The following is a 25291-nucleotide window of genomic DNA, read 5'->3' on the forward strand; positions in this document are numbered from 1 at the left end:
ACTCTTCATTCAGGCCAGTGGCCCCGGTGGAGCCTGCCAGAGCCCAGCAATGCTGAAAGACCTTTAAGGGGTTGTAGAGTTTACCTGCAGGGCAAGTGGAGCTTTGATGTGGACGTGGGCCATGTCACTTTAAAAACCCCAGAGACTTCACTCTGTTTGGGTTTAGGCGCCTGTCGAGACAGTTGTGGACTTTGGAAAAAGGGGAGATTTGGATTACAGCACAAACCTGTGTGTACCGAGCTTTGTTCTGACCTTTCAGGTTCTTGGATGTGTGGACTCGAGGGAACAGTCTCCACAATGTCCAGTGAAGGTAATGCTGGAGGTCAGCCTTCCACAACAACTATCAGCACTGTGGCTGTACAGGCTGGAACTGCCCAGATTGTTGTAGCAGTACTCAAGGTATTTAAACTTTTCTGCTTTACATTGCAAAGCTTTATGTAGATTGATGATGTGAACTGTATGATTGTCATTTTTAATTCTTACCGTTAATTACCGTTCAGTTAAGAACTTGTCTTGGCTTAATTGGATAATTGTCTCAAATATAAAAGTTATTTAGTAACCCCCGTGTTGTTCTAAATCTTCTGTGCAACACAAAAGAATCAATTTAGCAAAATTTCCCAGCTGAAGTCATATTGTAGTATTTACTTACAGGTTTTAGCATTTATTTTTGTATTTTCAGTTGTCACTTGAATTTTGTGCCTTTGTAATGTTTATCTATTTTGCTTTTTGTACCAGTTTTAGTATTAGTTTTAGTAGCCTACTTCAGTTGCCAGTGAACATTTTTTATTGTTTATAAATGTAATATTGTATTTTATTTCATTAATTTCTATTTATATTAAATTACTGACTGTTAATAGTTTTAGTAATTTTACAAATACATTACTTTAGCTTATTTCAGTTAGTTGCCGTTTGAATTGAATTTTTGATCTAATAGTTTTGTATTTTATTAATATGTATATAATTTAGATTTTGAATTATATAAACAGCTATACCACAACCAAAAACAATTGCAGGTTTTAGTTAAACAATAAAAACAATGCCTAGCTGGGACTGAATTTTTATTTTTAGCGTAAACTATTCCTTTCATGATAATATCTTTGAATGAATAATAGTATTGTACGGCTGCATGCAATGTTGAACTCACGTCATTGCTTTATCCAAAAGCACCGCTGCAATCATGGAAGAAAACTGCTCTCACCCGTGATGTTATGAGCACACAGTTCAGGGTATTCAACAGAATCTTGGCTTGGGCTATCAATAAAACCTTATTGTTTTTCCGTGAGAGGATTCCATGGAATGTGAATATTCCATATAACGCCTGATGCAGTGACTTAATGGGGAGGCAAAAACAGCTGTGAGAAAAACACAGAGCTCTGTGATGGTCCAAACTCCTGATGGTCTGAATTATTCATAAAGATTCCCTGACCGGTCAAGCTTATGCCTAGATTTAAGAGTCCTGTTATTGTCTAATGTACGCTTGATCCAGCTGCTTTTTCAAAGAATAGTTCAGCCCAAAATGAAAGTCTGCTGTTTCGTACTTTTCCTATACACTCCTTATTATCTTATATTTCTCTGTTTGGATATGAAAAGCTCCGTAAACGTTTACGCTTTTTCCAATCCTCCAAGTTTAGTCATTTAATAGATAGGAGAAAAGAGTGTATTTAAGTTATTAATTGACAATCTTCCTTCCTTCCCTCTTTCAAATCTATTTATTCCTCCTATATATGTTGCAGGTTTGACATAATTGATTTGTAGGTGTAGTATTCATCTCATTCCTTGTTTATACGGCTGGTAGTTTACACACACACACACACACACACACACACACACACACACACACACACACACACACACAGCAGTTAATGCGTGCTGTTATTAAAAACCACCAGATGCCTGCAATAGACCCCATAAGCAGCCTTAATGTATACAGAAATGATAATTAGCCATCAGTCTGCATACCTTAAACTGTATTTTTGCAGTTGTTTAACAAACATGACAGGCTGTGGCAGCTGTGGCAGCTCCACATTTCATTCACCCTCAGAATGGCCCTCCCTGTACAAATTGCAATGCAGTTTTAAGATCAGCGCAATTTGCATGCCAAAGTTTGCTTTGGGAGTTGAAATTTATCGGATGAGAATTTACTGAGGGGGCTTTGCAATGAAATCGAAGTGCTCTTTGGTCAGGGGCCAGTGGAGGACCTTCTTTCAGTCTTGTTTACAGTCTGTGAAATGCACTTGAGGCCACGGGGATGCTAGAGGTGAATGTGCAGAAGCACAGCCATACGTTAACATGTTCTCGGGTGTTTGGATTGCGTGCATGTGTGTGTGTGTGTTTTAAAGTGTGGTGAGCTGGTGCATCTACAACTGACAGAAGCACAACCCAACCTTCTGGAGATCGGAAACAACCAGGATGAGAACAAAAAGCTTCTAGAGGAACATGAGCAGCTCCTTGCTAAACTTAAGGTAATCTCTACTGTACCAACTCAAAACAAAAATGTTTTAATCTTAAAGCCTAATAGTTGAATCTATAGTAGTAGTTTATACCCTTTTTATTTGAAAGTGGTTGTGTAAACAAATACAAATAGTTTTTGAATACTTTTTTTTTCAAAATCAGCCAATTATAATGATTTTTTTCAAAATCAGCCAATTATAATGAATCCCAATTATAATGGGATTGATACTTTTATTCTAATAGCTTTAACTTAAGCATGTTCTTGTTACAGAACCATGAGGAGATGATTTATGGGATTTTTACAAACGTTATTGGTGCCATTGTTGGAGGCATCATTATAGCTCCTGAACTTTATATTTAAGACCCACCGACTTCAAGGTTCTTCAACGTTTCATTTGAGCTTTTGAAATAGAAACGTTGTTAATCTGCTTCGTTTAGTGAATGATTCCATTCATGATGAATGTTTTGCTGTTGAATCATAAAGACATTTGCAGGGTATAAATAAACTTTTTTTAATGAATAGAAATTAATAACAGATGTTAAACATTTTGTGTACAGTTTCATAAGACGTTTTGTACGCTTTTATACTGCCAGATCCAAATAGCTGGCATTACATCAGGCATATGCCACAAAGCGTTGCTTTCAGACCTTACAAGGACAGTTCCTTGCTTCTTCAAGTCGTCTTCCGAATATTGATCTGAACATACAATTATACACTACAGAAGCATTTCCTTGCTATATTTGTTATATTTTCCATGCTATAAGTGAAAAAACATCAGAGCCACTATCTGACCAAAAGTAACTACAGGCTCAGAATGAAGAGCGCAGCCTTTAATCAGAACAAAATCCTCTACCAGTTAAAATGTATTGCACGTTACCAAACATTTCATCATGTACTTATGCGCATCTGCCCACCATGCGTGTCTAATCAGCATGGGGGCTGCTTTTTGTTTAGAGTTTAAATCAAAGTAAAAGCTGTGCACACTTACAGACTAGGGCAATGTGCAATGTCTAATAATTGAATTTCAATTTTACACAGAGAAATGAAGGAGGTGTGTGGGCTTTGCTGGAGGAGGCTGATAAAACAGCAGCTCAGAAGGAAGGAGAGGAGCTGGTTTACGAGGCCATGGCTGTCTCTCTCAGCGAGGCATGGAAAACACTGGTGGCCCACCTGGAGAAGAGGAGATCGCTCCTGATCTTAGCGTGCCATTTTTTTGAGTGTGCTCTGGAGGTAATGTGGTTTTATGTAGAACCTGCTGAAGTACTTGAACCATCAGAGACTCGCTGTAGGAAAACCGCAGATGTTGATTAATGCCTTATCGTAAGGAATCTATTTTAACTTTCCCCTTTTAGGTAATGTGAAAAAATGCAGAATTCAAATCCTCTCTAGGCTAAAAGGTAATTTACCGGAAATGTAACGAGGGATGTAGTGTTAACTCATGGTTTGATTTTATTTTTAATTTTTTTGACAAAATGACATTTAAGACAAATGATCAGCTAAACGTGTCCTTTTCGTATTGCTTTGACAAAATGCTGTATGTTTCTTTGTGAAATTAAAATATAACTCTAATAATAATAATAATATGCTAATATATTATTGCTCTTTTGTTGATTTTGAAAGCTATTGTTCACATTTGTAAGTCGCTTTGGATGAAAGCATCTGCTAAACAGCAAAATAATTAAATATTGACATGACAACAAAACACGACCCAAATAAAATTAATAAAGTAATAAAATTTAATAAAGTAACACAAATAAAAATGTAATGTAATGATCCAAACAAAAAATCAGTTGTACACGTGCAACATGAGCAATTTAAGTCTAATCCAAGTTTAATCTAACTTCGAAACGTGAAACAAAACCTGAATGGTTTGACTTCAGTTTTGTGAAACTGTAGGCTACGTGTAAAAATACGTGTAAAAATTTGAAACAAAAACCGCAGACGAGCAGAATGAGACGCAGATTCACTCTTTGCCAGCAGGCGGCGCTTAACGCCTTTCATTGATTAGGAAAATCTGTAAACAAAGCAACGCTGTATCAATGACTTTTAATATGCATTGCACAGAAGGAAGACGAAGTGAAAAAATACCATCTAAACTTTTCTAAAGACAGTAAGTTCCCCTCGGACATGCATTTATATAAACTCCTACCCCTAAGTGAACCATGTTTTGTTTCCAAATCGTCACATATGAACCAAATTTAATCGTATCGTAAATGCGGCTATGAAAACGCAGCGTGGTCGACTAAAGGTGTAGTTCATCACATAAAAAGAAAGTGTACTGTACTTTGTTTTAATTTTAAACCGTATATTGCAAAATAAAGGCAGCAGCACACTCTTCCCACAAAATGCTAGCAGCTTCCGGTTGGTCAATACAGAAGATTAACTCTTAACTCTTAATTCTCGATCAAGTAGATTCTTATTGAAATTATGACATTTTTGTTTGTACTGTGTTTTGCTTTGTTTGTTTGCGCTATATAATGCACCTTTTTTACAAGCGTTAGGTGTTGCTGTACATAAGAGCAGTGCGTTTTTCTGACTTGAAAAGAGCATTGTTCAAATTTTGGAACGTTTTCCAAACATGACGTGATTATTTTCATAACTACTGGCTTTTAAAAAAACTATTTAAATGGAGAAAAAAAGGTTTGTCCCTGACGGTTAGACGTGCTACAGGGAGTGTGCTGCACCGTGTAGAAATACAATGAATGGTTTTTGTTTTTACAGCTTTAAAGTTGGGGAACACTGTGCCATTTGATACTGACTGAACATGCAATGTTGTGTATTTGTTTTGTTGTTGTTTTTAACAGTGAACTGCTGTTTCCGTTTATCTTCAGCAATCTGAAGCCATAGTCAGTCACATTATTTTGATATGTGCTTCGGTTAGATATTCTAGATAAAAGAAGATGATTCATCATCAAGGTCATATGCTGTTGTTTGACAGTAGCAAAAAGAAAAAAAAAATGTGGTTGTGCAAATAAGCTCAAGCATGTGCATGTTTCAGAGCAATATTTGTTTTGCTGATAACGTTTCAACAGACATGCTTCCTGCTAAATTACAGTCGATGATGATGTACATGGAGTTGACTCCATTCATCTGCTGAAGGTTGCTACTGCCATTTATGTAACATGATTGTCATTCACCAGAAGCTGGCTACACGGAACACACAGTGTTTCCAGGCAGATGTTGAAGGAAATGTAACATACCAGATCTCAGATATCAGTTTTTACCAGATATCGGCCTACACTGTTTGCATGTTTGTTGTTGCATACAAATTTTCATACAATACACACATACTTTTCACTTTGATATTGTGATTTTATTTTGAAACTATTTACACTACGCTTGAAATATTTAGGGTGGGTAAACATCTTAAATTATTTTCAATTATTTTATTTAGCAGTGATGCATTAAATTGATTGACAAAAATTGCATGATTTCTAGAGTATCTTGAATATATATTGTTTTGCCATGACTGTAAATATATATATTTTTATTTTAACTCATAGTATTATTTCACAATATTAGTGTTTTAGCGTATTTTTGATCAAATAAATACATCCTTTGTAAGATTTAGTTGAATATCTAGCCATTTTGATTTTAAATTTATATTGGCCTTTTAATCTTACTGCTTTTTTATTACAGTTTGCCATCAGGATAGATGAAGCTGAAGACTTTCAGAGTGTTGGTCAGAAATCAGCCACTGTAGACAACATGAATGAACTGCTTCAGAGACACAGCAATATTAGAAGAGGTATAATCTTTGTTTCCTGGTTCTGTCATTTTGTGTGATGGCATAGGAGCTTATGTCAGGAATTTTTGGAATTCTCAATACAAAATATCTTTCAAATATGTGATATAGAAGAGGTTTTTTGTTATCTGTCACGCATGCTGTAAAATAAAACACCAGTACATTTTAAAAAGCTAGTTCTCTATTCTCAGGGATGTTGGAGAAATCAATGCTGGTGTTAAATAAGAGTCGTGAGTTGCTGGAATTTTTGAAGGACTTCCAGTCCCAGCAGGCCCTGAAGTATGGTATAGCTTCTCGCGGGGCCTGGAACAGCTTTGGAAAGGTGGAAGGTTTAATGGAGATTCTGCAGGACAGACGCCGGCAAGTGGACCTTTGCATGAGACTCCAAAAGCATGAGCTGGAAACGATTTGCCGTATTCGACAGTGGGAGAGACAGGAACAGGAGGTAAGTCACTCTTAAGAAAAAAGGTTAATTATTATAGAAACTAGCTGTCCTGTGATTAAAGTAAATTCGCATAAAAATATGGCATCAGATGCACCAGTTTAAGTATACTATTATTTAAAAGGTTAGGGTCTCTTTTCATGTTTGATTTCGAAAATTAATTCTTTATTCAGTAAGGATGCGTTACGTTTCTATTCATTAAAGAATCTTGAAAAAAAAAACCTGTTTCCACAAACAATATTAAACAACTGTTTTCAGCATCGTTGATGATCATTAAATAAAGTCTTAATTACGAATCAGCAAATCAGCATGTTTCCAAAGAATCATGTGACACTGAAGACTGTATTAAAAGAATAGTTCAAATTCTGTCATCATTTATTTACTTTCAAGTAATCTTATGATTTTCTTTGTTCTGCTGAACATAAAGAAAGATTGTAACCAGGCTGTTTAGGTCACCATTGACTTCCATGGTAACAAAAAACTAAAGAGGTCAATGGTGACCCAACACAGCCTGGTTACACACTTTCTTCAAAATATCTTTCTTTGTGTTCAACAGAACAAAACATTTCATACAGGTTTGGAGCTACGTGAGGGTGAGTAAATGATGACAGAATTTTCAGTTTTGGGTGAACTATTCCTTTAATGGCTGCTGAAAATACAGAGGCATCACAAACCTGAAAAAATCTCTCAAGGCTGCATGAGGTCTAAGAATTTTACTGCCTTTGTGTAATGGATACCTTAATGAAATACAATATGACAAATATAGCTATCATAAACTGATTTTTTGTGAGTAGATTGTCATGGTAGATTGTCCAAACTTTCACATGGTAAAGGATATTCAAGCATATTCAAAGGCACTCAGCATGAAAACACACTGATGACTGTCTGCCTTTTTAAAAATGTTGAACTAAAATAACTGGCCAGCATACTTAGCATGCTGAGAGGGGACAGGGCACATGCTTGCGTTTGATATGATCCCTGTGGAAAACTCACTTCGCTTTCATTAAAGGGCACTAATGCTTTGCCTATCAATGTTAAATTTAAAACTTTATTAAACGTTAAACTTTTTCTTTTTTTAGGAATCACTGTGAATCGAATTATCCAGCTACATAGAGATATTTTTATCGAATCATTGTCAAATTTTTTTTTTCACATATGCATTATGTGTCATATGTGCTTTTAAACAGGTAATACAGTGGTTTAAGGAAAAGGCTACTTTGTTCTTGGCGAACAGTCAGCTAGGTTCATCTTTGTCAGAAAATGAGGACTTACTACGTGAATACAAAGAGTTTGAACAGAAATCCAAGGTAAGAGATCACTACACAGTTCAACGAACATATAAAATATACTTTAATATATTGTAGAAAATATAAAACTCAAATTTTTCAAGTTAGAATAGTTTGCTATATATATAATTTATTTTTTTATTTTTTCTCCTTCAGTTATTTGGTTTGAGTGGGGATACTGCCATTTTTTTATTAAAAAAAAAAAAAACGTGTTTACCTTTCTGCAATCAAAATATTTCAAACAAAACATGTGTTATGCTTGATGTGTACTTAGTCATTTATGTCCTCTTGTTTCTACCCTAAGTGTTTGTTAAATCACTTTCAATCAGGACATCATTTGTGACATAATTTTGGTGGGCAAAAACAACACAGGCATAGTAATCTTTCAAATATAATTACATAAATGTGTGTGGTAGTTTAGTTTATTAACTTTAAGCTAGAACCATCATGTAAGCTAATTCTCGCTCTTATTCAGCAACAGCTAAAGTAACATTAGGTCTTTATTTCTGTACTGTTAATCTCTGTGCCATTGTGTAAATAATTAAGTTATAATAATAAAGTGTAAGTGCCTGACCACAGCACATTACTGAAAGCCTAATACCCTTATAGAAGTGCTTTATATTATTATAACACATATTCTTAAAAATAAAATAAAGATGTTATTTTATATAAAAGTTAAAAAGGGTAATTTCATTAGGTGTCCAAAGCTTTTTTTTTGGTTCATGTATCTTTCTTCAGGACTGGAGTGTGCTGGTTGAGAAGTTGATACAGCATGCGTCAGATCTGCTTTCCTCGAATGAGTGCTCACAACTTCAACGCTTGTCAGAGAAGAGTGTAAAACTCAAAGCTACACACGAGCAGTTCTGGAGCCTCATGATGAATCGCCTCGCTCAGCTGCAGGAGAGCAATGCCTTTTACAGCAGTGCTAATAAAGTATGTAACATAGTAGCACTTCACATGCTTTCACTAAGTTGAGGTTTGGATAACTGAGCTGATAGAGCCCTAACTCTTGGTAAACACTTCAGCAGCTATATTTCTTCTTGACCACACTCTAGTGACTTTTGTCATTTGTTTTAGTGGTTGATGGTAGTACCCCCTAGTGGAGATGTAAAATGCGAGTGATTTATGGAGACACATTGTCATGATATCAAGGATTTATTTAGCATGGGTTCCCTCTGGAATTTGATATGTATTTGTTTATTTATTTATTAAGGCTTTGAGTAAAGATCTGACATTAATATTACTTGCAGATAGTGTTACATTTTGTTCTACAAAGAACTTGTGTTAATAATAATAAAAAATAAATGGTAACACTTTAGAATAGGTAACGCTTAGATATTAACTACAACTTTTTCCTCAGTAAATTTGTAATTTGCTGCTTATTGACACTTATTTAGGTAGTTGTTAAGTTTAGGATTAGGGATGCAGAATAAGACATTAATATGTGCTCAATTAGCACTGATAAATGGCTAATAGTATAGTAATATACATGCTAATAAGGAACTAATAGGTGTAACCATAAAATAAGGTGTGACCTAATCAATATATATAATTAATATAATGTGTAATTAATAGCAAATAAATGAAATGTAATGTTTTTCCAGGCATTTGAGGTGCTGGGCACCATAGAGATTGCTATAAAGGAACTGAAGAATCAGCCTCTGCGATTACCTGAACTGGCTAGGAAACATGATGAGTATTCACGGAGTATAAAAGACGCCTCTGTCGAGCCTCTTCAGAGAGGTCAGCTGTTACTTCAGAAGCTCGACCCACAGAGGTGAGAAGACGAAGAGCAGATGCTGCAGTGTGTTAAAAATAAGACCCTATCACAGCAGATATCCAGACTCAGGGTTTTCAGAGGATTGATAAAAGGATTGAGATATTCTGTGTAGTGTCAGGCATCCATGACTCGCATATGTGTTTGTTTGTTAGTGGCCAAGTTGGAGGGCTGCAAAGGATGCTGGGATACATCAAAGAGAGAATCGATGTTCTGAGCCATGAGTGTCACGCTCACAGAGAGTTAACAGGCAAACGGCAGCAGCTGGTGTCTTCATTTGAAGAACTGGTGGATAAGGTATTGAAAAATGTGGTAATGTGTGTATGTATCTATAACACAGATTTGAGGGCGATTGTCGTGTATCATCAATTTTGTGGCACTTTTTTAACAATAATTTAATAATAATAATGATAAACAAGCTTACCCCAAGGGCATCTAAGGTGTAGGTCTTTTTTTCTTTATTAGATCAAATTTAGATTTTTAGTAAAAACGTTGTAGTTTGTCAGTATAGAGAACTTTCTCTTCATTTGGACAACTTTAAAGGCAATTTAAAGGCACCCTCATATTGCAGATTTTAAAATAGTTGCATTTCAGCCAAATATGATCCTAATAATCCATACATCAATGGAAAGCTTATTTATTCAGTTTACGTATAAATATAAATGTAAAAATAAATTCAGACTTATGACTGGTTTTGTGGTCTAGGGTAGGGTCACATATGCAGTATGTAATGCCATGAAACGTCAATTTCTCGTCAAATATATTTACCCGTTAATAATAAAAAATAATAATTCAGTGATGTAAGAACTATAAAGGATCTATTTATTTATTTAGTGCCATTATATTATTAATTTCATTTGTATTTTTATGCTGTTGAAAAACAAAGCAAACACTAGTTATTTATTTGTTTGTTTTCTATTTTACATGCCTTTAAAAGCGCATATATAGTTTGATTCTTGTCAAACTCTCTGCAGGTCTCTACTTGGATTCAGAGCAGCAACAGCGTCCTTTCTTCCAGCACAGAGCCTGGTTCTTCTTTAACTGAGGCTGAGGGCACCCTTAACAAACATGTTGAACTACTCTCACAGTCTCAGGTGATTTCATGCGTATATAGAAAGAAAATACAATATGCAATTGAAAGTTCAAGTTGTTTTACCATTTTATACAATCCTTAAAAAGTAAACATACTATGAAGATCTTCTCATATTAAAACCTTCTCATAGTAATCAGGTCTTTCTCTGAATGGTGTTTTATCCTGCAGGATACTTTGATAGAATCCGAGACTATAGCTGGTTTTATAAACCAACTAAAGGGGCTGGAATCAACAGATGCTGTTGAGTTATCTAACAAAGCTTCACTTTTGGCAGAGGAGATGAAAACATTGCTAAGAAACATTTCATCTCATGTGGAAAGCCTTAGACCCTATGTGGACTTTCTGCGCAGTGCAGATGAGGTATGGTTATATATTTAGAACATGCATATACAGTATTGTTGTGTCCAGTTAGAGTAAAAACAATATTCCAATGATGAATTTTGTGTGGTGGCACAGGTTGAGGAACAGATCAGGACACTTGAGGATTGCTATAAGAGCGGGCCCGAGGAAGTGGAGGAAAATGAAGGAGCAGGTGCAACCATGAAGGATATGTTAGATGCTAAGTGGCAGTCACTGCTGCAGAAGTTTTTCATCATGCAGGACCAGGGCAACAATTTTATTAACTCTTCTAACATGGTAAGAACCTTTGTAGAGCAATCTTACAACTAGTACTCTTTGCAAATCTATGGAGGTGTCCTTGCGGTATAATCTCCTTAGATATATAGGCATATATATATAGATATATAGATTTTTTTTTTTATTGCAGATCAGTGGCAACCTGAATCTAAACATTAAAGCAGCAGGACATGTTGTAGAAAAGCACATGGAGACACTGACCGAAAAGAAATCTAAACTAACAGACTTATGGACATCCTGGCAACTACATTATAGTCAGATGAAATCTGTGAAGAAGCAGTGGAAAAAATTTAAAGATCAACTTAAAAAGGTAACTCTTGATTTTGTTCATAATTACATCAGTTTACGGAGGCAACTTTGAATATTTAAAAAGGATGCTATTTAACTTATTCAGCAAAACATAAATAACATTATTGCCTGCAGGTTCTTCATGATTTAAAGGCAATGGAGGAGATTTTTGCTCCGGCTTCAAAGGTAGATTTGGGAGGTGATTCTCAGTTTGTGTCTGAACTACAGGAGAACCTCAGTGCTGTAAAGCCAGAATTCCTGGTAAGACTATTCTTTTTGCTTTCTCGTTATTGCAAATGCTTTGTTTTAACAACTGTATAACTAACCTCAGTTTTAAAAACTTCACAGCAACTGACTGCAGAAGTGGAATTCCTGGTTAAGACATCGGAGCTGCTAGGCTTAAAGGGAATTCCTGTGAAAGAGAAGAATGAGAGAGTTTCTGAGCTCCTACAGCTACATCAGCGTGTCAGAGATAAAATCAGAGAGTATGAAACCATTCTTAGTATGGCCAGTAAATTTCATCAGCTCTATCAAGAGGTAAAGTCTCATTTCTATTAGAAATCTTTAAAGAATCATTTAAAAAGAGATTGTAAAGGATTTAAAAACCAAAATTAATTAATGTACTGTTAAAGGTCAGCCACCTACTCATTCTAATGGATTATGAGAAATAATAGGTGTAGGGAAAAAACGGTTTAAAGAAAAATTAAAAGCATTTTCAAAGTCACTAATGGCTTTGCAGACGGCTGAACAAGCTAAACATTTTTTTACATTTTGTGTTATTAATTTGTTAATAAAATAAATATAAATTGAGAATAATTTCTTATATAATTTCTTAACATTTTTATTCATATTCCTTATTAATAGGCAATATTATTATATTATATTATATTATATTATATTATATTATATTATATTATATTATATTATATTATATTATATTTATATTTATAACGTTTTGTGTGTGTGTATATATATATATATATATATATATATATATATATATATATATATATATATATATATATATATATATATATATATATGTGTGTGTGTGTTCTTTTTATTCTGGATGAGATTAATCATGATTAATTGTTGCCCAGCACTAAATATTGTATTATATTATATTATATTTACCTAAATGTGTAGCCAAAGAAAACTTTTTTTTTCTCCAGTTGGACACTGTATTACATACAGAACCAGTGACTGTGTTCAGTGACACCATCCAGGCCAGGACTCAGTTGACTCAGCATCAGGAAAGGCAGAGGCACATCCATCATCTGTACAAGCTGGCCCTCTCACTGGGTGCAGATCTCACCAGCACCGTAAAGCAATCGGTGTGTCAATGGCTTAAGAAATATTGCATGCCCTCATTATCTCCAAAAGATTTCATGCATTCTCTGGATTTCCTTACACGAAACTGACAACATAATGTGAACAAAACCTGTGGAACAATCATGTTGATGCTTTTTTTGCTTTGTCGTGCATAAATACATACCAGTGCTTGTTGCTTTTATAGAAATAGTATGTAACAAGTTTCGTAAAAGATCATTCTTTTCCATTCTTTATGCTCCAAGCGCCTGCTGGTGTTGTCAGTGCAGCAGTTAAAAGAGAAACTGGAAAAGTTACAGAGAGGAAGCACTGAATGGATTGCTGAGGCTAACAAATGCGAAGAGAGCTTGATGAGAAATGTCCACTTCTGCCTTTATAAGGAAGAGATTGGCGAGGTAAGATTTGTAAGTGAGTTTTAGTCGATGTTTGGATCAATCACTAATTTCTGTTAATCTTGTCTGAATCTTGCAATCCAGGAAACACACTGTGCAATTTCTTTTGTCATTATGTGACTTGATTTCATCATGTGATGTTAACAGTTATCTTTAAGGTCCACTAAAATAATTTTATGATTCCCATACTAAACAATCATAAGTTATATCATAAGACCATTTTGGACTTTCTCTCCCATTAAGAGTGCAAACGGCCCCTAACCCTGTTCATGTAAAACAAGACTGTTGGGTTCAATATAGTTTTTAATGTTCAAAGCCTGCATTGCATTGTACAAGGGTTATTACAAAGTGTCAAAAGTCATATTTTCAGATGTATTCTGAATCATGGTAATAATCAGAATGATGTTACAAAAGTACAGAACAAGCCAGCTTCCAAGCCAAGTTCCACACTCTTGTTTTCACTGAGGAATAAATTCCTTTTGGAAGTTAGTATCTTTTCATAGTACAAATATTTTTTTATTTTAAAACATCACTGAAGCTTTGATTCCTTATGCCTTTATTGCCTGTAATTTTCCCAGCGCACAGTACCAGGGCTCAGAAGCACACTTGTTGGTCTTTTGTGGCTGACTATCATTGTCTCTCTCCCTGAATTATTTATAGCTTGTCTGGCCTTGTTAAATTTAGTCTGTGAACTGCAGGGTTTGTCTCTCTCTGTGTTGACTGAGGGATCCTGCCATTTGTCTCTCATCGCTTCAGATAGCAGAAAGGATTCCACCCTTATCACATACTTGCCACCCCGCAGCCACAAAATCCAACACTCAATCCCTAGGATTACACCGCAAACCTCACAGGCCACAGAACATCAGATAGGTTTCCTTCCTTATAAGTTAGTTTCATGATGTTCTTTAATATTTTGCTTAATTGCACAAATTGGTTTCTGTTTATGAAGGATGCACATATTCGTATTCTGCCTTTTTTGTTGCTGATTGCAGATAATTAAAAAAAAAAACAAAAAAAAAAAACATTTTATAGTTTGGTCAAAGATACCATAATTAATTGCAAGTATTTTAGAATGTCTTCTACTATAAAATCAGTATTTTACTGTAGTGATAAAATTGTAATCTCTGTCTCCCTCTAGAGGATAATAATCATACTTATCCCATATCTGTAAGCAAAGGCAGTGATTCTCAACTGGGGGGTCAGGGGCCTCTAGGGGAGCGCAGCAAATTGTTGTGCCTCCAAAAAGAGTGACCTAATTTAAAATAAAGACAAAACAAGGATTAATATAAGCTAAAATAGCTTAGTCAATTCATTCATTTCAGTTCATCCCATCAACAATTGTTTTATTTCAGTATTTATAAAAGTGAGATTTGAAGACATATAAATGTATACTATTGGCTACATGGCTAATTTTATACATTTGATGAGTGTACTTTTTATATTGATGGAATTTTTAAAGTATTGTAAGCAGTGTCCTTATGCTTAATAATTTCCAGATCATTCAAAAAACAATCATTCGCATTCATATAATGTAATCAGATATAATCAACCTTCAACATTGTTTTCAGAAAGTTTAAAAAACTAACATGTTGGAAGGTTTTGTGAATAGTGATGAGTTGTCAAATTCTGCAGACCATAATAATGAAATCGGAATTAATTAAATATTCTTTTATCTTTCCAAGAGGAGATTTCACACAAAGACATGGATTGTATTAAATTCATGCAGCTTGTGGGTCTCTTTATGGAAGTCAGTCTTCTAGAAGCTCAGTGTCTATCTTGTTCTTCAGTAGAAGCAGAATTCAAAGCTTCTTATACATATCTGAGGTCTCTGTGTCACGTGACATCGTTTTATTTCAGTGTGTGACTGCTGGAAGACTTTAAATAGAGCAAGGAAATTTCTAAAAGTAGCTGTACTTACAGCCAGCCTGGTACTACTGTAAAAGCTCTTTTATGAAATGAGTTGTATACGCTTTCAGTTCAACGTTCTGGGGTTGATTAGATTTTTATGCTCACCAAAATTAATTTAAGAATTCTACATATTTGTGAAATTGTGATTTATAATTCATTTGAATTCATTCCTCGTTTTACAAGACCCTGAGAAACAGCTGCCACTATAAATGTTAAGTGAGCATAATTTAGGCAAGTTTTTTAGATGTTAATAGTCACCATTGTGCCATGTGAAAGTTATACAGCATGAATGTATCTGACTTTTCAGATACGGGTGCACATCCCTTTGTTTGGGCTGCAGCAGAAACTTTTTCTACAGCCCTCTGTTGGAAAAATCCAGTAAGACAGTTGTGAGGCCTCTTTAACTGTCTCTAGATGCTGGGCTGCAGCTGTCCTTGGGCGACACTTGAGCCTGTCATTTGGAGACACGACACCATTGCAAAAGCTCATCAGGCTGGACAGAAATGGATCTGCATTATAAATCATCCACCGGCCTGACAATTAATCCCTCCAAAATAATCCCCCTGGGCTCAGCCGAACCTCACATATAAATATTCCTAAGAAAAAAAAGTACTAAAATACATTGACAATATTGCCCTTTAATGAACTTCTTTCAGAATAATACATTATACAAAGCCATTGTAGCCAACATTAACACTTTTGTACTACATTTGTAGTACATAATACATTTGTCCTACTTTTGAGACACTTTCTCCCTTTTTTTTTGAGCATGATCACATGACCACTTTGAACTTTTTATGTGGAAAAAAGGTTCCTTTCAAATTCCTTTATTTATGTGTGAATCATTCATTTAACCATTAGCTGTCTTTCAGCATTTCTTTGCATTTATGTTTTTTGTTTTTTTAAGATGAGAGAGTCCTTTAAAGATCTCAAAAAGAAATTCAACAATCTGAAATTCAACTACTTGAAGAAAAATGAGAAGTCGAGGAACTTAAAGGCGGTGAAAAATCAGATTCAACAAATTGAGATATACATTGAAAAGCTACAGGTACAGAAACACGTTTTTAATCAGCTTGAAAGTTTTATTATTATGTTTTTTTATTTTATTTGAAGGTCTTCACTTCCCAGTAAGAGAATAATACAGACTCATACCTGCAGAAGATTCTTCATCTTTTAATGTTTTGACAGTTGCCTATTTATAAAATGTATCCAAATCCCTCCCTGTTGTAGGTTTTGAAGAAGAAGCTGCAAGCCTTCACTCTGAAAGTATCCAGCAGCAGTGAGAGGCATTTAATTGGCAACAGCCTCAGAGAGATTGAGGATGCCTTAAATGAGCTGCAGAGACAGGTGGGCGATTTTGACAGGGCAGTGGAGGAGTACAAACAGAACCTGGACATGAATGTCAAGCTCCAGCAAGCCTTAGAGGAGGTGGGGTGCACCGGGAACATATAATGAGCCAACAGGCGCTACTATCACAATTCAGCAGCAATTCTAATAGTTTATTTTATAATCCTGATGTGGAATTTCTGGATTTTTTCCTTTTTTCATTTCAAAGTTTTGTATTTATGCTTACTTACACATCTTTCCATTTATAATGCTGCTAAAGGAAGCTGAAAACAAATTATATATGCTTTGCTTTCGCAAATGTATGACTTTAAAGCAGTAAATGGCTATAAATAGTGTCTGAAAATAGTCTCTCCTCTCACCTTTCATTTTAAACACAGTATCAGTTCTGGTGCGACGAAGCAAGCTCCACAATTGTACGTGTGGGTAAATATTCCTCTCAGTGTAAGACTAAGGAAGCGGTCACCTCTCTCTACAAACAGTTTGAAAAATTTGTGTGGCCCACAATACCCCAGCAAGAGGAGAGAATTAGCCAGATCACAGAGCTGGCAGTACGGCTACATGGTGAGAAATTAAGAATGCATTCTGAAATATTGCTTCAGATGTGTTTATTATTAACACTTTTAGTGAATAGAACAAATTGCTTAAAAGTAATTGCAGGAACCCATTAAAATCTTTTAGAAATTTTTCCCAAGCAGTAGAGCTGCTGGCCATAAAGCATGACTGCTGTTTTTAACGTAGGTGCTGAAGAAGGAAAGAAATATATGGAGAAAACGATCAACAAACACCATGAAATTGTAGAATCAATAAAAGAACTGTCAAATGGACTGCTGGACCTTGAAGCCAAACTTCAGGTGATTAAAAAAAATCAAACATAATTATTGGTACATTAATGTGACGGTTGTATATATCTAACAATGTACTTCTATTAATGTGTGTACATCATTTCTTTATTTAGTTGGAGACCTTGAAGCAGTCTCTAACACCTGAAGACAACAACAAACGAGACACCATTGATACGGTAAACACCAATAATGTGTACATTATGTTGTATTTTATGTTGTACATTCAAAATTATTAATGCGGTAAATTACAATTTCAGCAGAATGTATTCAATAGAAATGTTTTCACCCTGTCAAGATTATTAATTAAAATCTGTCAACATAATTATGTGAACATATTCATAGAAATGAGTCACACTCACATGCAAACTTTAACACCATATTTGCTGTTTAAAGTTGTGACAAATTACAAGACACAAAACTAGTGTACTGATGTTCTTAAGGAAACACAGTAAGCAAAAAAGAGAGCATTTAAATCATTGCTCTATTCGGTGTTGTTTAATTTTGTAATCCGCAAAAACACTGCAAATATATAATAAATATTAAAGAAAAAAAATCACTCAACCCTAAACCGTAGTTTTTTTTTCCATTTCCTTTTCAGCCTGAACCAAAAGAAAGTGGACATACCCCTGAGATGACAGGCCCACACTGTACTAAAGAGATGCCTGTCGGCAAGAATCCGGAAAACAAGAAACCTCAGCTTCGCAAGACACGAAGCCAAGATCTGCCAGACAAACATCATCCAGAGCATCAAAAAGTGCTGTCAGAGACCAGGTTGTACACACAGGAGGCCTATTCCAAGACCAGCAAAGTGGAGACCATCACGAGCAAATCTTCTGTAGAGAGGACAGAAGAGACCTCTTTCTCTCACTCTCACACCATTAATGTAAGCCATTCCCCTGCAGAGCGGGATAAGAAGAGTCACATTCTCCAGCAAACCAAGAGAGACTCACAAGAAAGCCCACATCCCCCCCCTCCTCCACCTCCGCGGGATCCAGGTGCATCACGTCCCAGCATCATAGACCTTCAGAGAGAGCTGCAGTGTGCTGTTCAGAAGACCAACTCTGAGGACAAGTATCAGGCCTGTAGCAGAAATCATCCGTTTCACTTATATTCTAAGGTGAGCCTTCTTTTGACATGGAGTCATTTTCCATTTGATTATTCATGTAGGTAAGGTTTTTATCATTTTTATTAGGCAAATAATATTTTGAAGTGCTACTAAATTATATTGTGAGGTAAGTAAATATGTTAGGATAATATAAACATGTGACAGGGTGGAATATTTAAAACCAAAATGGGTACATGCAACAATTAACAATATAACTTTGACAGAATATAATTAAATACTTAAATAAGTCTCTTTTGTGTGTTTTGGCTCCTCTGAAAAATGTGTTTATATCTGTTTGTCAGTTATAGTTATAGTTAATTACACTGGAATATGTTTATTTGATGCTGCATAAACAGTTATTTTGATTAATTTACAGCATTTATTTGAAATATATATAATTTGAAACATTATAAATGTATTTGCTGTCATTCTTGATCAGTGTAATGAGTCCATGCTAATTTAAAACAATTACAGATCCCAAACTTTTAAAAAGGTTACATTTATTTATATATATTTCATATATATATATATATATATATATATATATATATATTTTTTTTTTTTTACATCAATATCTTCATGCTACAGTAAATTTTGTAAATTATTGTAAATAATGTATATTGCTTCTGTAGACATGTAAAATGTATATACAAAACAGATTTTTGTCTTTAGTGGATTTTAAATGCTAACCAACTAAAAATGGCAAACAAAATGACATTACAGGGAGAATTACAGATTTTCTTTCCTCTTTATTTGTGTACATTTTGTTTCTATAGACTTCTGCTCATCATTCTTTAGAGGAGGAATATTTGCCACATGGGACACCAGAGCCAGCAGCTCCTGCACCAGAAGGAGACCATCCTGACCATCTTACTGAGGAATCACTTTCCAATGATGAGTATGAATGCACATCCCCAGATGACATCTCCTTACCTCCTCTATCTGAGACTCCAGAATCCAACATTATTCAGTCAGAAAATGACCTTGATGACGGCTTTTGCGTGAGCTCTCACAGCCTTCGCATTAACCAGCACAGCCATCAGTCCCACTCCCAGCACGGAGACACACTACACCAGAGGCAGCGGGAGTGGATGTCGAGTCAGGCCGAGAGCTACCCATCTCCCACCACTTGCTTGGGGGCTAGGTTCAGAGCAGAGTCGTCCTCTTTTATTCAAAGCCCCCTTACAGTACCTGCCCCAAGTCTTATGTCAAACACCATATCCAGCATCTTAAAAAGCAAATCTGGCAACCCACCACCAAGCAACATTACTGAAACGCTTTACTCTGTGCATGAGAGTCATACCGGGATGCAAAAGTGTGTGCATGATTCTAGTTCGAGTCAGTGCCACAGCGCTCGGCCCAATAACACGCATGCTGCCCCTACCCCATTAACCACAGAGCAGGATTCGGATCTCTGCAAGCCCATAGCCATCCGAGAGGAGATCAGGCTGGCATCTTCTAAAAAGGTTATGGGAAAACTGGCAGGTGGCACAGGCCCTAACTTCTCCAAACCCTTGTCTAATACCACAGTAATGGAGGGCTCTCCGGTGACCCTGGAGGTGGAAGTCACTGGATTCCCTGAGCCTACATTAACATGGTGGGTAGCTTATAACAAACTTGACCCATGAATAAAAACATTCTTTGCTAATAGGAGGAAAACTGGCTGTTGTTTCGTAATATAATATTGTATTCCTAATATCTTTTAATAATTTATAGCAAAAATTTTTTTAATAATATAATATTCTACTACAGTTGAAACATTCAAACATATATATATAAAAATAACTTTATATAGCGAGGACACATTAAAATTATCAAAACACAATGTAATGTTTGATAACGATAATGATTGATCCCCAATCTTTAAATTAGAATGATTTCTGAAGAATTGTGACACTTAAGGTTTTTACTGTATTTCTGACCAAATAAATGCAGACTTGGTGAGCAGAAGGGACATTTCAAAAACAATAGAATCTTAACAATCCCAAGCTTTTAAACGGTAGTGTAATATAGAGATTATTAAATTTAAATGCAACTGCATCCAAATGGGTAGAAAATTCTCATTATACAACATTTTGATCAATATTCATTTTTTTCATTTATCTATCAAAAAGCATGTGTTTGTAGTCCAGATAGGTTAACAATTAGATACATAAATATTTTTTCTGCCTGCATGAAGCAGGTTTGTTGAGGAAAGTTGATGTGTCCTCCATTATTTTTGATCTCACTTCATTCTAACATTTTTTTCTCATTGTCCTGCATATATTCCATGTATACTAACTTATTAATCCACATTTCCTTTCGCTAACCTTTCCTTTTTATGTAACTTCTTTAGGACCTTCCACTTTAACATTACCTCTAATTTTTCTCTTTCATTGTGTGTTTTCATGTTTGCCCTTTTTTGCTGTGGTGTGATTTTGTAACATAATAATTCACTCTTTGTTCAGGTTCAAGAATGGACACAAACTGGCCAATGATGAGCACATAGAACTATCCCATAAAGAAGGCAAACATGCGTTGTTCATTCACAGCTCTGCAGTGAGAGACTCTGGGCAGTATGTGGTCACTGCCTCTAATTCAGCTGGCACTGTCACGTCCAGCTCCATGCTGCAGGTCAAAGGTAACAACAGCCCTGACTTAGATGTACTCAAACTGGACTGGCACACCTGCTTTGGCACCCTCTGTTTCTTCTTGTGGCTTCTCTATCTGCTGTTGTTATAATGGACACTGCCATTAACATAAGGAACACGCATGGATGTTGACTCTTCATTTTTGAACTTTGTTCATGTCACACAACCACTGGTGTGCACAGAATTAACTATCTTTATTGACTGCACAAATGTAAGAGCACATGGGTAGTTGATATATCATCTGCATCTAAAAATAGTCTAAACTAGCAGTTTAATAGTTTTAAAATGCAATTAATTCATAATGCGTGCAGCTCTTATGATCTTGTTTGAAAGAATATTTTCATTTAATTAAAAAGAGTTTTAAAAATGGTGGTTAGGTATAGGACCAGGGGTGTTGCTAGACCTATAGGTCTGCTGGGGCACAGGCCCCCATTAATTTCTCTGTCACTTTTTCTTTACACTTTACAAACTTCCAGTGCTTAAACCACTATTTATACAGTGCAACAATACTAAAGGAGGTTAAACATGTATGTATTTAAAAATACTTATATTTTTAACATACTTATTGAAAACACTGTATGGAAATAATAAAAGCAGAGAGAGTTTCAGTGAACACAGCTATAGCAATAATTAATTTTAGTTAGTTGCTTAGTACTGTAAGTGCAAAACTATATATTGTATTTATTCTATGTTAAAATAGCAGGATGTTCTGCTAATATGTTCTGCTTTATACTAATTTCAAATAGTGGCAATTATCCGCACCTAAGTATTTTAGAACATTACAAAACTATGCAATAAAAACATATTTTTTGGTATTGGGATAATATAAGCCCTCCCTACACCTAACCGATATAATATGAGATTTTAAAATGGAGAAAAAAAAAGTTTGGTAAAGGGGAAATCGAACCCAGGTCGATCAAAAATGAGTTGAGCTTGTGATCTATGCCTCTGGACTTGTTAATGAACAATTTCCTTTTGTAGTATCCTTGCATTTATGGGCGGAGTGTAAGTAGATTCTGCCACAGACACAATGATACATCTTTCATTTCATCAAGCTGAATGCTCACTGTATTAACTGACCATCATCACATGCCCCAGTAAAAGGGGTCTAGTATTCAATATACATTTATATAGATTTCAACATATATTTTGTTGTTTATTGTGTGTGCTTTTTTTTACCATTTACACATGCATCAACTACCCACAGATTTGTAAATTTTGGCATAACCATTGAAATCCCTATAATAATGGTTTCAAAAATGTTAAAACTTAGCATGAACTGAACTATTGTGCATTTTTTCTATTATATTATGAAAGTAGCAGAGGATCTGCATTCAGTTCCCTTTGTGATAGCAATGAAGCCTTGGTCCGCTCTGCAGTTATTTATAGTTGCAGTTCTGAATGTTCAGCATTTTACAATTAAATTATTTATTTTTAAAGAGTTTGAGTGTTCTTTTTAAACAAACCCATGGTGAATCTATAAGAATGTATTTATTTGTTTTGGCCATTATATTTAAACTAAACGGGGTCCAAATAAAATAAAAATTAGAGACATTTTTAGAACAGAATTGTGATGAAAGGATTTTGCATTGGTGTTAATATTTGTTATTTATCATGCTTTTCATAATTACAACAATAAACGATAGCCATAATGTATTATTTATCTTATATAAATGAAGGTAATTTAACATTTTAAGCACACATAGTGGTTCATCTGAAGCTTATTTAGTGAGCCTTATCATTTTATACAAACAAGTAATATTGTATTGGTGTTCAAAATACTTCATATTTACATTAGCTTGAATATGGGAGTGTAAAGGACTGTTGTAGACAGGGTGATGTCATCTGTCTTTAGCATATGTATCTTTGGTTGCGAAGGGGTCTGTAACTTAATCTGGGGTAGGTGGTGACTGAGGTAAGTGCTGTATATTCAACTCACAAATCACCAGCTTATAGACAAATCACAATTCATTTTGTTAAATGCATGCAAGTTGCTTGTCAGTGTTGTTTTAATATCCATATGCTCTTGAGTTCAATCTCTGGGTCTGATATTTCTGTTGATTTATAGTATATTTTCTAGTGATAAATACTTACAATATTGTCTCTATTGCTATGAATTACATTTTTTATTCAGAATAAGGCCTAATCAAATCTTTGACATTTTTGTCAGTATTGGCTAAAAAAAAAAAAAAAAAAAAAAATTAAATTTTGGGGCATTTACTCTCACTCTCTTTTTTTAATACAGTATAGGATATACTGTTTATATATATAGGCCTATATAGAGATAGAGAGTGAGAGTAAAAGATCCAAAACAAAACTTTTAATTTCATGGGATAATGGTTCCCCACTGAAGTAAAGTAAAGATGACTATTAGTCATCGCCATTTTACTGTTATCACACAGCATAACTCAGTGTTCTCCGGTTACACCTTTGCTTCCTTGGTATGTCGCCCTACTGAGAAGGTGTCTGAGGCGTCATTCTGCACCCCAGCTGATTCAGATACAGCTGTCTCACAGACACAGGCCCTGCACTTTTAACTGGACTTTAGTATTCTTTACTTTTTTACTTACTGCTTTCCAAAAGTAAATGATGAAGAAGCTTTGAAAAACCATAATGTGCTTAATGAGGCTCAAGCTGGAGTATGACAACCCTTTTTAAATTATAAAAGCTTTGTTAGCCTGTTTTTGTTTGAGATAACAATGTGATAATTTCTGCTTCATCTTTTCAATGCAGTAAATCATAACGTAACCCGATTTCCTCAGTGCGCAGGGTCAATCCACACTTCTCCTGCAAACCGGATGAGCAAAATTTATTAGTGGAAGAGGACCTCAGCTCACGCTGCACTTATCCTCAAATGCTCTGCAAGAAAGATACTAAGGTTGCAGCATGTGAAAAGAGCCAAGTGAGTCAAACAGCATAAAGTCTGAGATCACTTGAGCTATTCGGCAATTGTTTCATGTTCACCATACTTTTGAGAATGACATAATGGAAAGAAGAAAATGTGTCCATAAACAGATTAAATAATTTGTGTGTTTTTTTTTTTGTTTTTTTTTTAACAGAAGCCAAAACCAAAATAAAGTCCACTGATTATGGAACATACTGTATAAGAATGATCTGGAAATCCCATAATCAAACCCATAAGTTCGCCGAGTTCTATCTTCTAATCCTTTGTGAATCATTCATAATTATGATATCTGTAACACTGCTGATAACCTGGTATACATTGCCTTGTGAAAGTATTCTGTATCCAGTACCGAGATATATTGTACACATTCTGAACAAAAATAAAAACAGCTGTGGATCATCATAAAGATCGTCATGAGTTGTTACTATCAAATAATGATTAGTGTTTAAAGTGTTTGCATATAAGTTATGGATGAAGGAAAATTAGCTGCATGAAGCTACGTAAATCGTTATAGATGTACACATTGTTTGCCTCATGAATGTTAACACTTGCAAGTCCACGTCAGTGCTATCACTAGTCATACATTCCACTCCTACATGTCACTGCCTATCTTTAACATGCTCTCCTCTGTCAGTTTTAGTTCACCGCAAAACCAACTTGGTCCCAGAAGAACGGTAAAGTTCATAACTTATTTTCTGATTTTCAAAGCAGTACCATAATTTCTTCTACCAAATAAATGAAAGAAAAGCAGGTGGGTAAACACTGCCTGTGATCTGGTCTGGAGACGTTTATCTCGTCTGAGTGACAGTGACAGCCCCTCTCCCCCATTTGGTTTATCCCTTGTTGAGGATTGACATGTTGTTGCAGTGACCGATTAATTTATGAGATAAAGCCAGTGAAGATTTCTCTCTTTATGAGGGGCATTTTCCTGTTTCTTTAGGAGCGGGGGTTTCAGCCATCCTGTGATAATGGCTCCTGCGTTGTGTTAAGTAAAGTGGGTGACAGGTGTGAGCTTGCATAAAATGGCTGCTACCTCCCATGATGCCTTCTGGGGGGGAACGGCCAATGAGGCATGGCGATGTAGTGATGATGCTCATTAGCCAAGGGGTATATA

At 35.3% G+C, this 25291-nt stretch overlaps 1 protein-coding gene across 3 annotated transcripts; it reads left to right on the forward strand.

The window, feature by feature from the left end:
• Positions 1 to 24579, forward strand: ccdc141 (coiled-coil domain containing 141). 3 transcript variants are annotated; one of them, XM_043248666.1, is made up of 27 exons: positions 1 to 399; positions 2340 to 2462; positions 3491 to 3682; positions 6092 to 6200; positions 6389 to 6642; positions 7827 to 7946; positions 8664 to 8858; positions 9530 to 9702; positions 9858 to 9999; positions 10677 to 10796; positions 10964 to 11155; positions 11252 to 11431; positions 11562 to 11741; positions 11855 to 11980; positions 12068 to 12256; positions 12892 to 13053; positions 13294 to 13452; positions 16256 to 16396; positions 16579 to 16776; positions 17073 to 17256; positions 17434 to 17546; positions 17651 to 17713; positions 18136 to 18654; positions 19419 to 19540; positions 21090 to 21262; positions 24035 to 24174; positions 24332 to 24579. In XM_043248666.1, exons 1-27 carry the CDS (start codon positions 268 to 270, stop codon positions 24347 to 24349), a joined length of 4419 nt encoding a protein of 1472 aa, XP_043104601.1. In that variant the 5' UTR covers positions 1 to 267; the 3' UTR covers positions 24350 to 24579. The 3 variants fall into 3 exon arrangements, with proteins under 3 accessions (XP_043104601.1, XP_043104599.1, XP_043104600.1); XM_043248664.1 differs by having other exon boundaries at positions 2 to 399; positions 19419 to 20239; XM_043248665.1 differs by having other exon boundaries at positions 2 to 399; positions 13294 to 13443; positions 19419 to 20239.
• The last annotated feature ends 712 nt before the right edge of the window (positions 24580 to 25291 follow it).

The sequence above is a fragment of the Puntigrus tetrazona genome, chromosome 9, assembly GCF_018831695.1.
Source record: "Puntigrus tetrazona isolate hp1 chromosome 9, ASM1883169v1, whole genome shotgun sequence".
NCBI classification, from domain to species: domain Eukaryota; kingdom Metazoa; phylum Chordata; class Actinopteri; order Cypriniformes; family Cyprinidae; genus Puntigrus; species Puntigrus tetrazona.

Excerpts from the sequence above, each read along its gene's own strand:
- ccdc141 (XM_043248664.1), top strand. The coding sequence starts at position 268 with ATGTGTGGACTCGAGGGAACAGTCTCCACAATGTCCAGTGAAGGTAAT. Across the intron at positions 17,257-17,433 it reads GCTGGCAGTACGGCTACATG|GTGCTGAAGAAGGAAAGAAA; the intron begins GTGAGAAATTAA and ends TTTTTAACGTAG. Across the intron at positions 17,714-18,135 it reads AACGAGACACCATTGATACG|CCTGAACCAAAAGAAAGTGG; the intron begins GTAAACACCAAT and ends TTTCCTTTTCAG.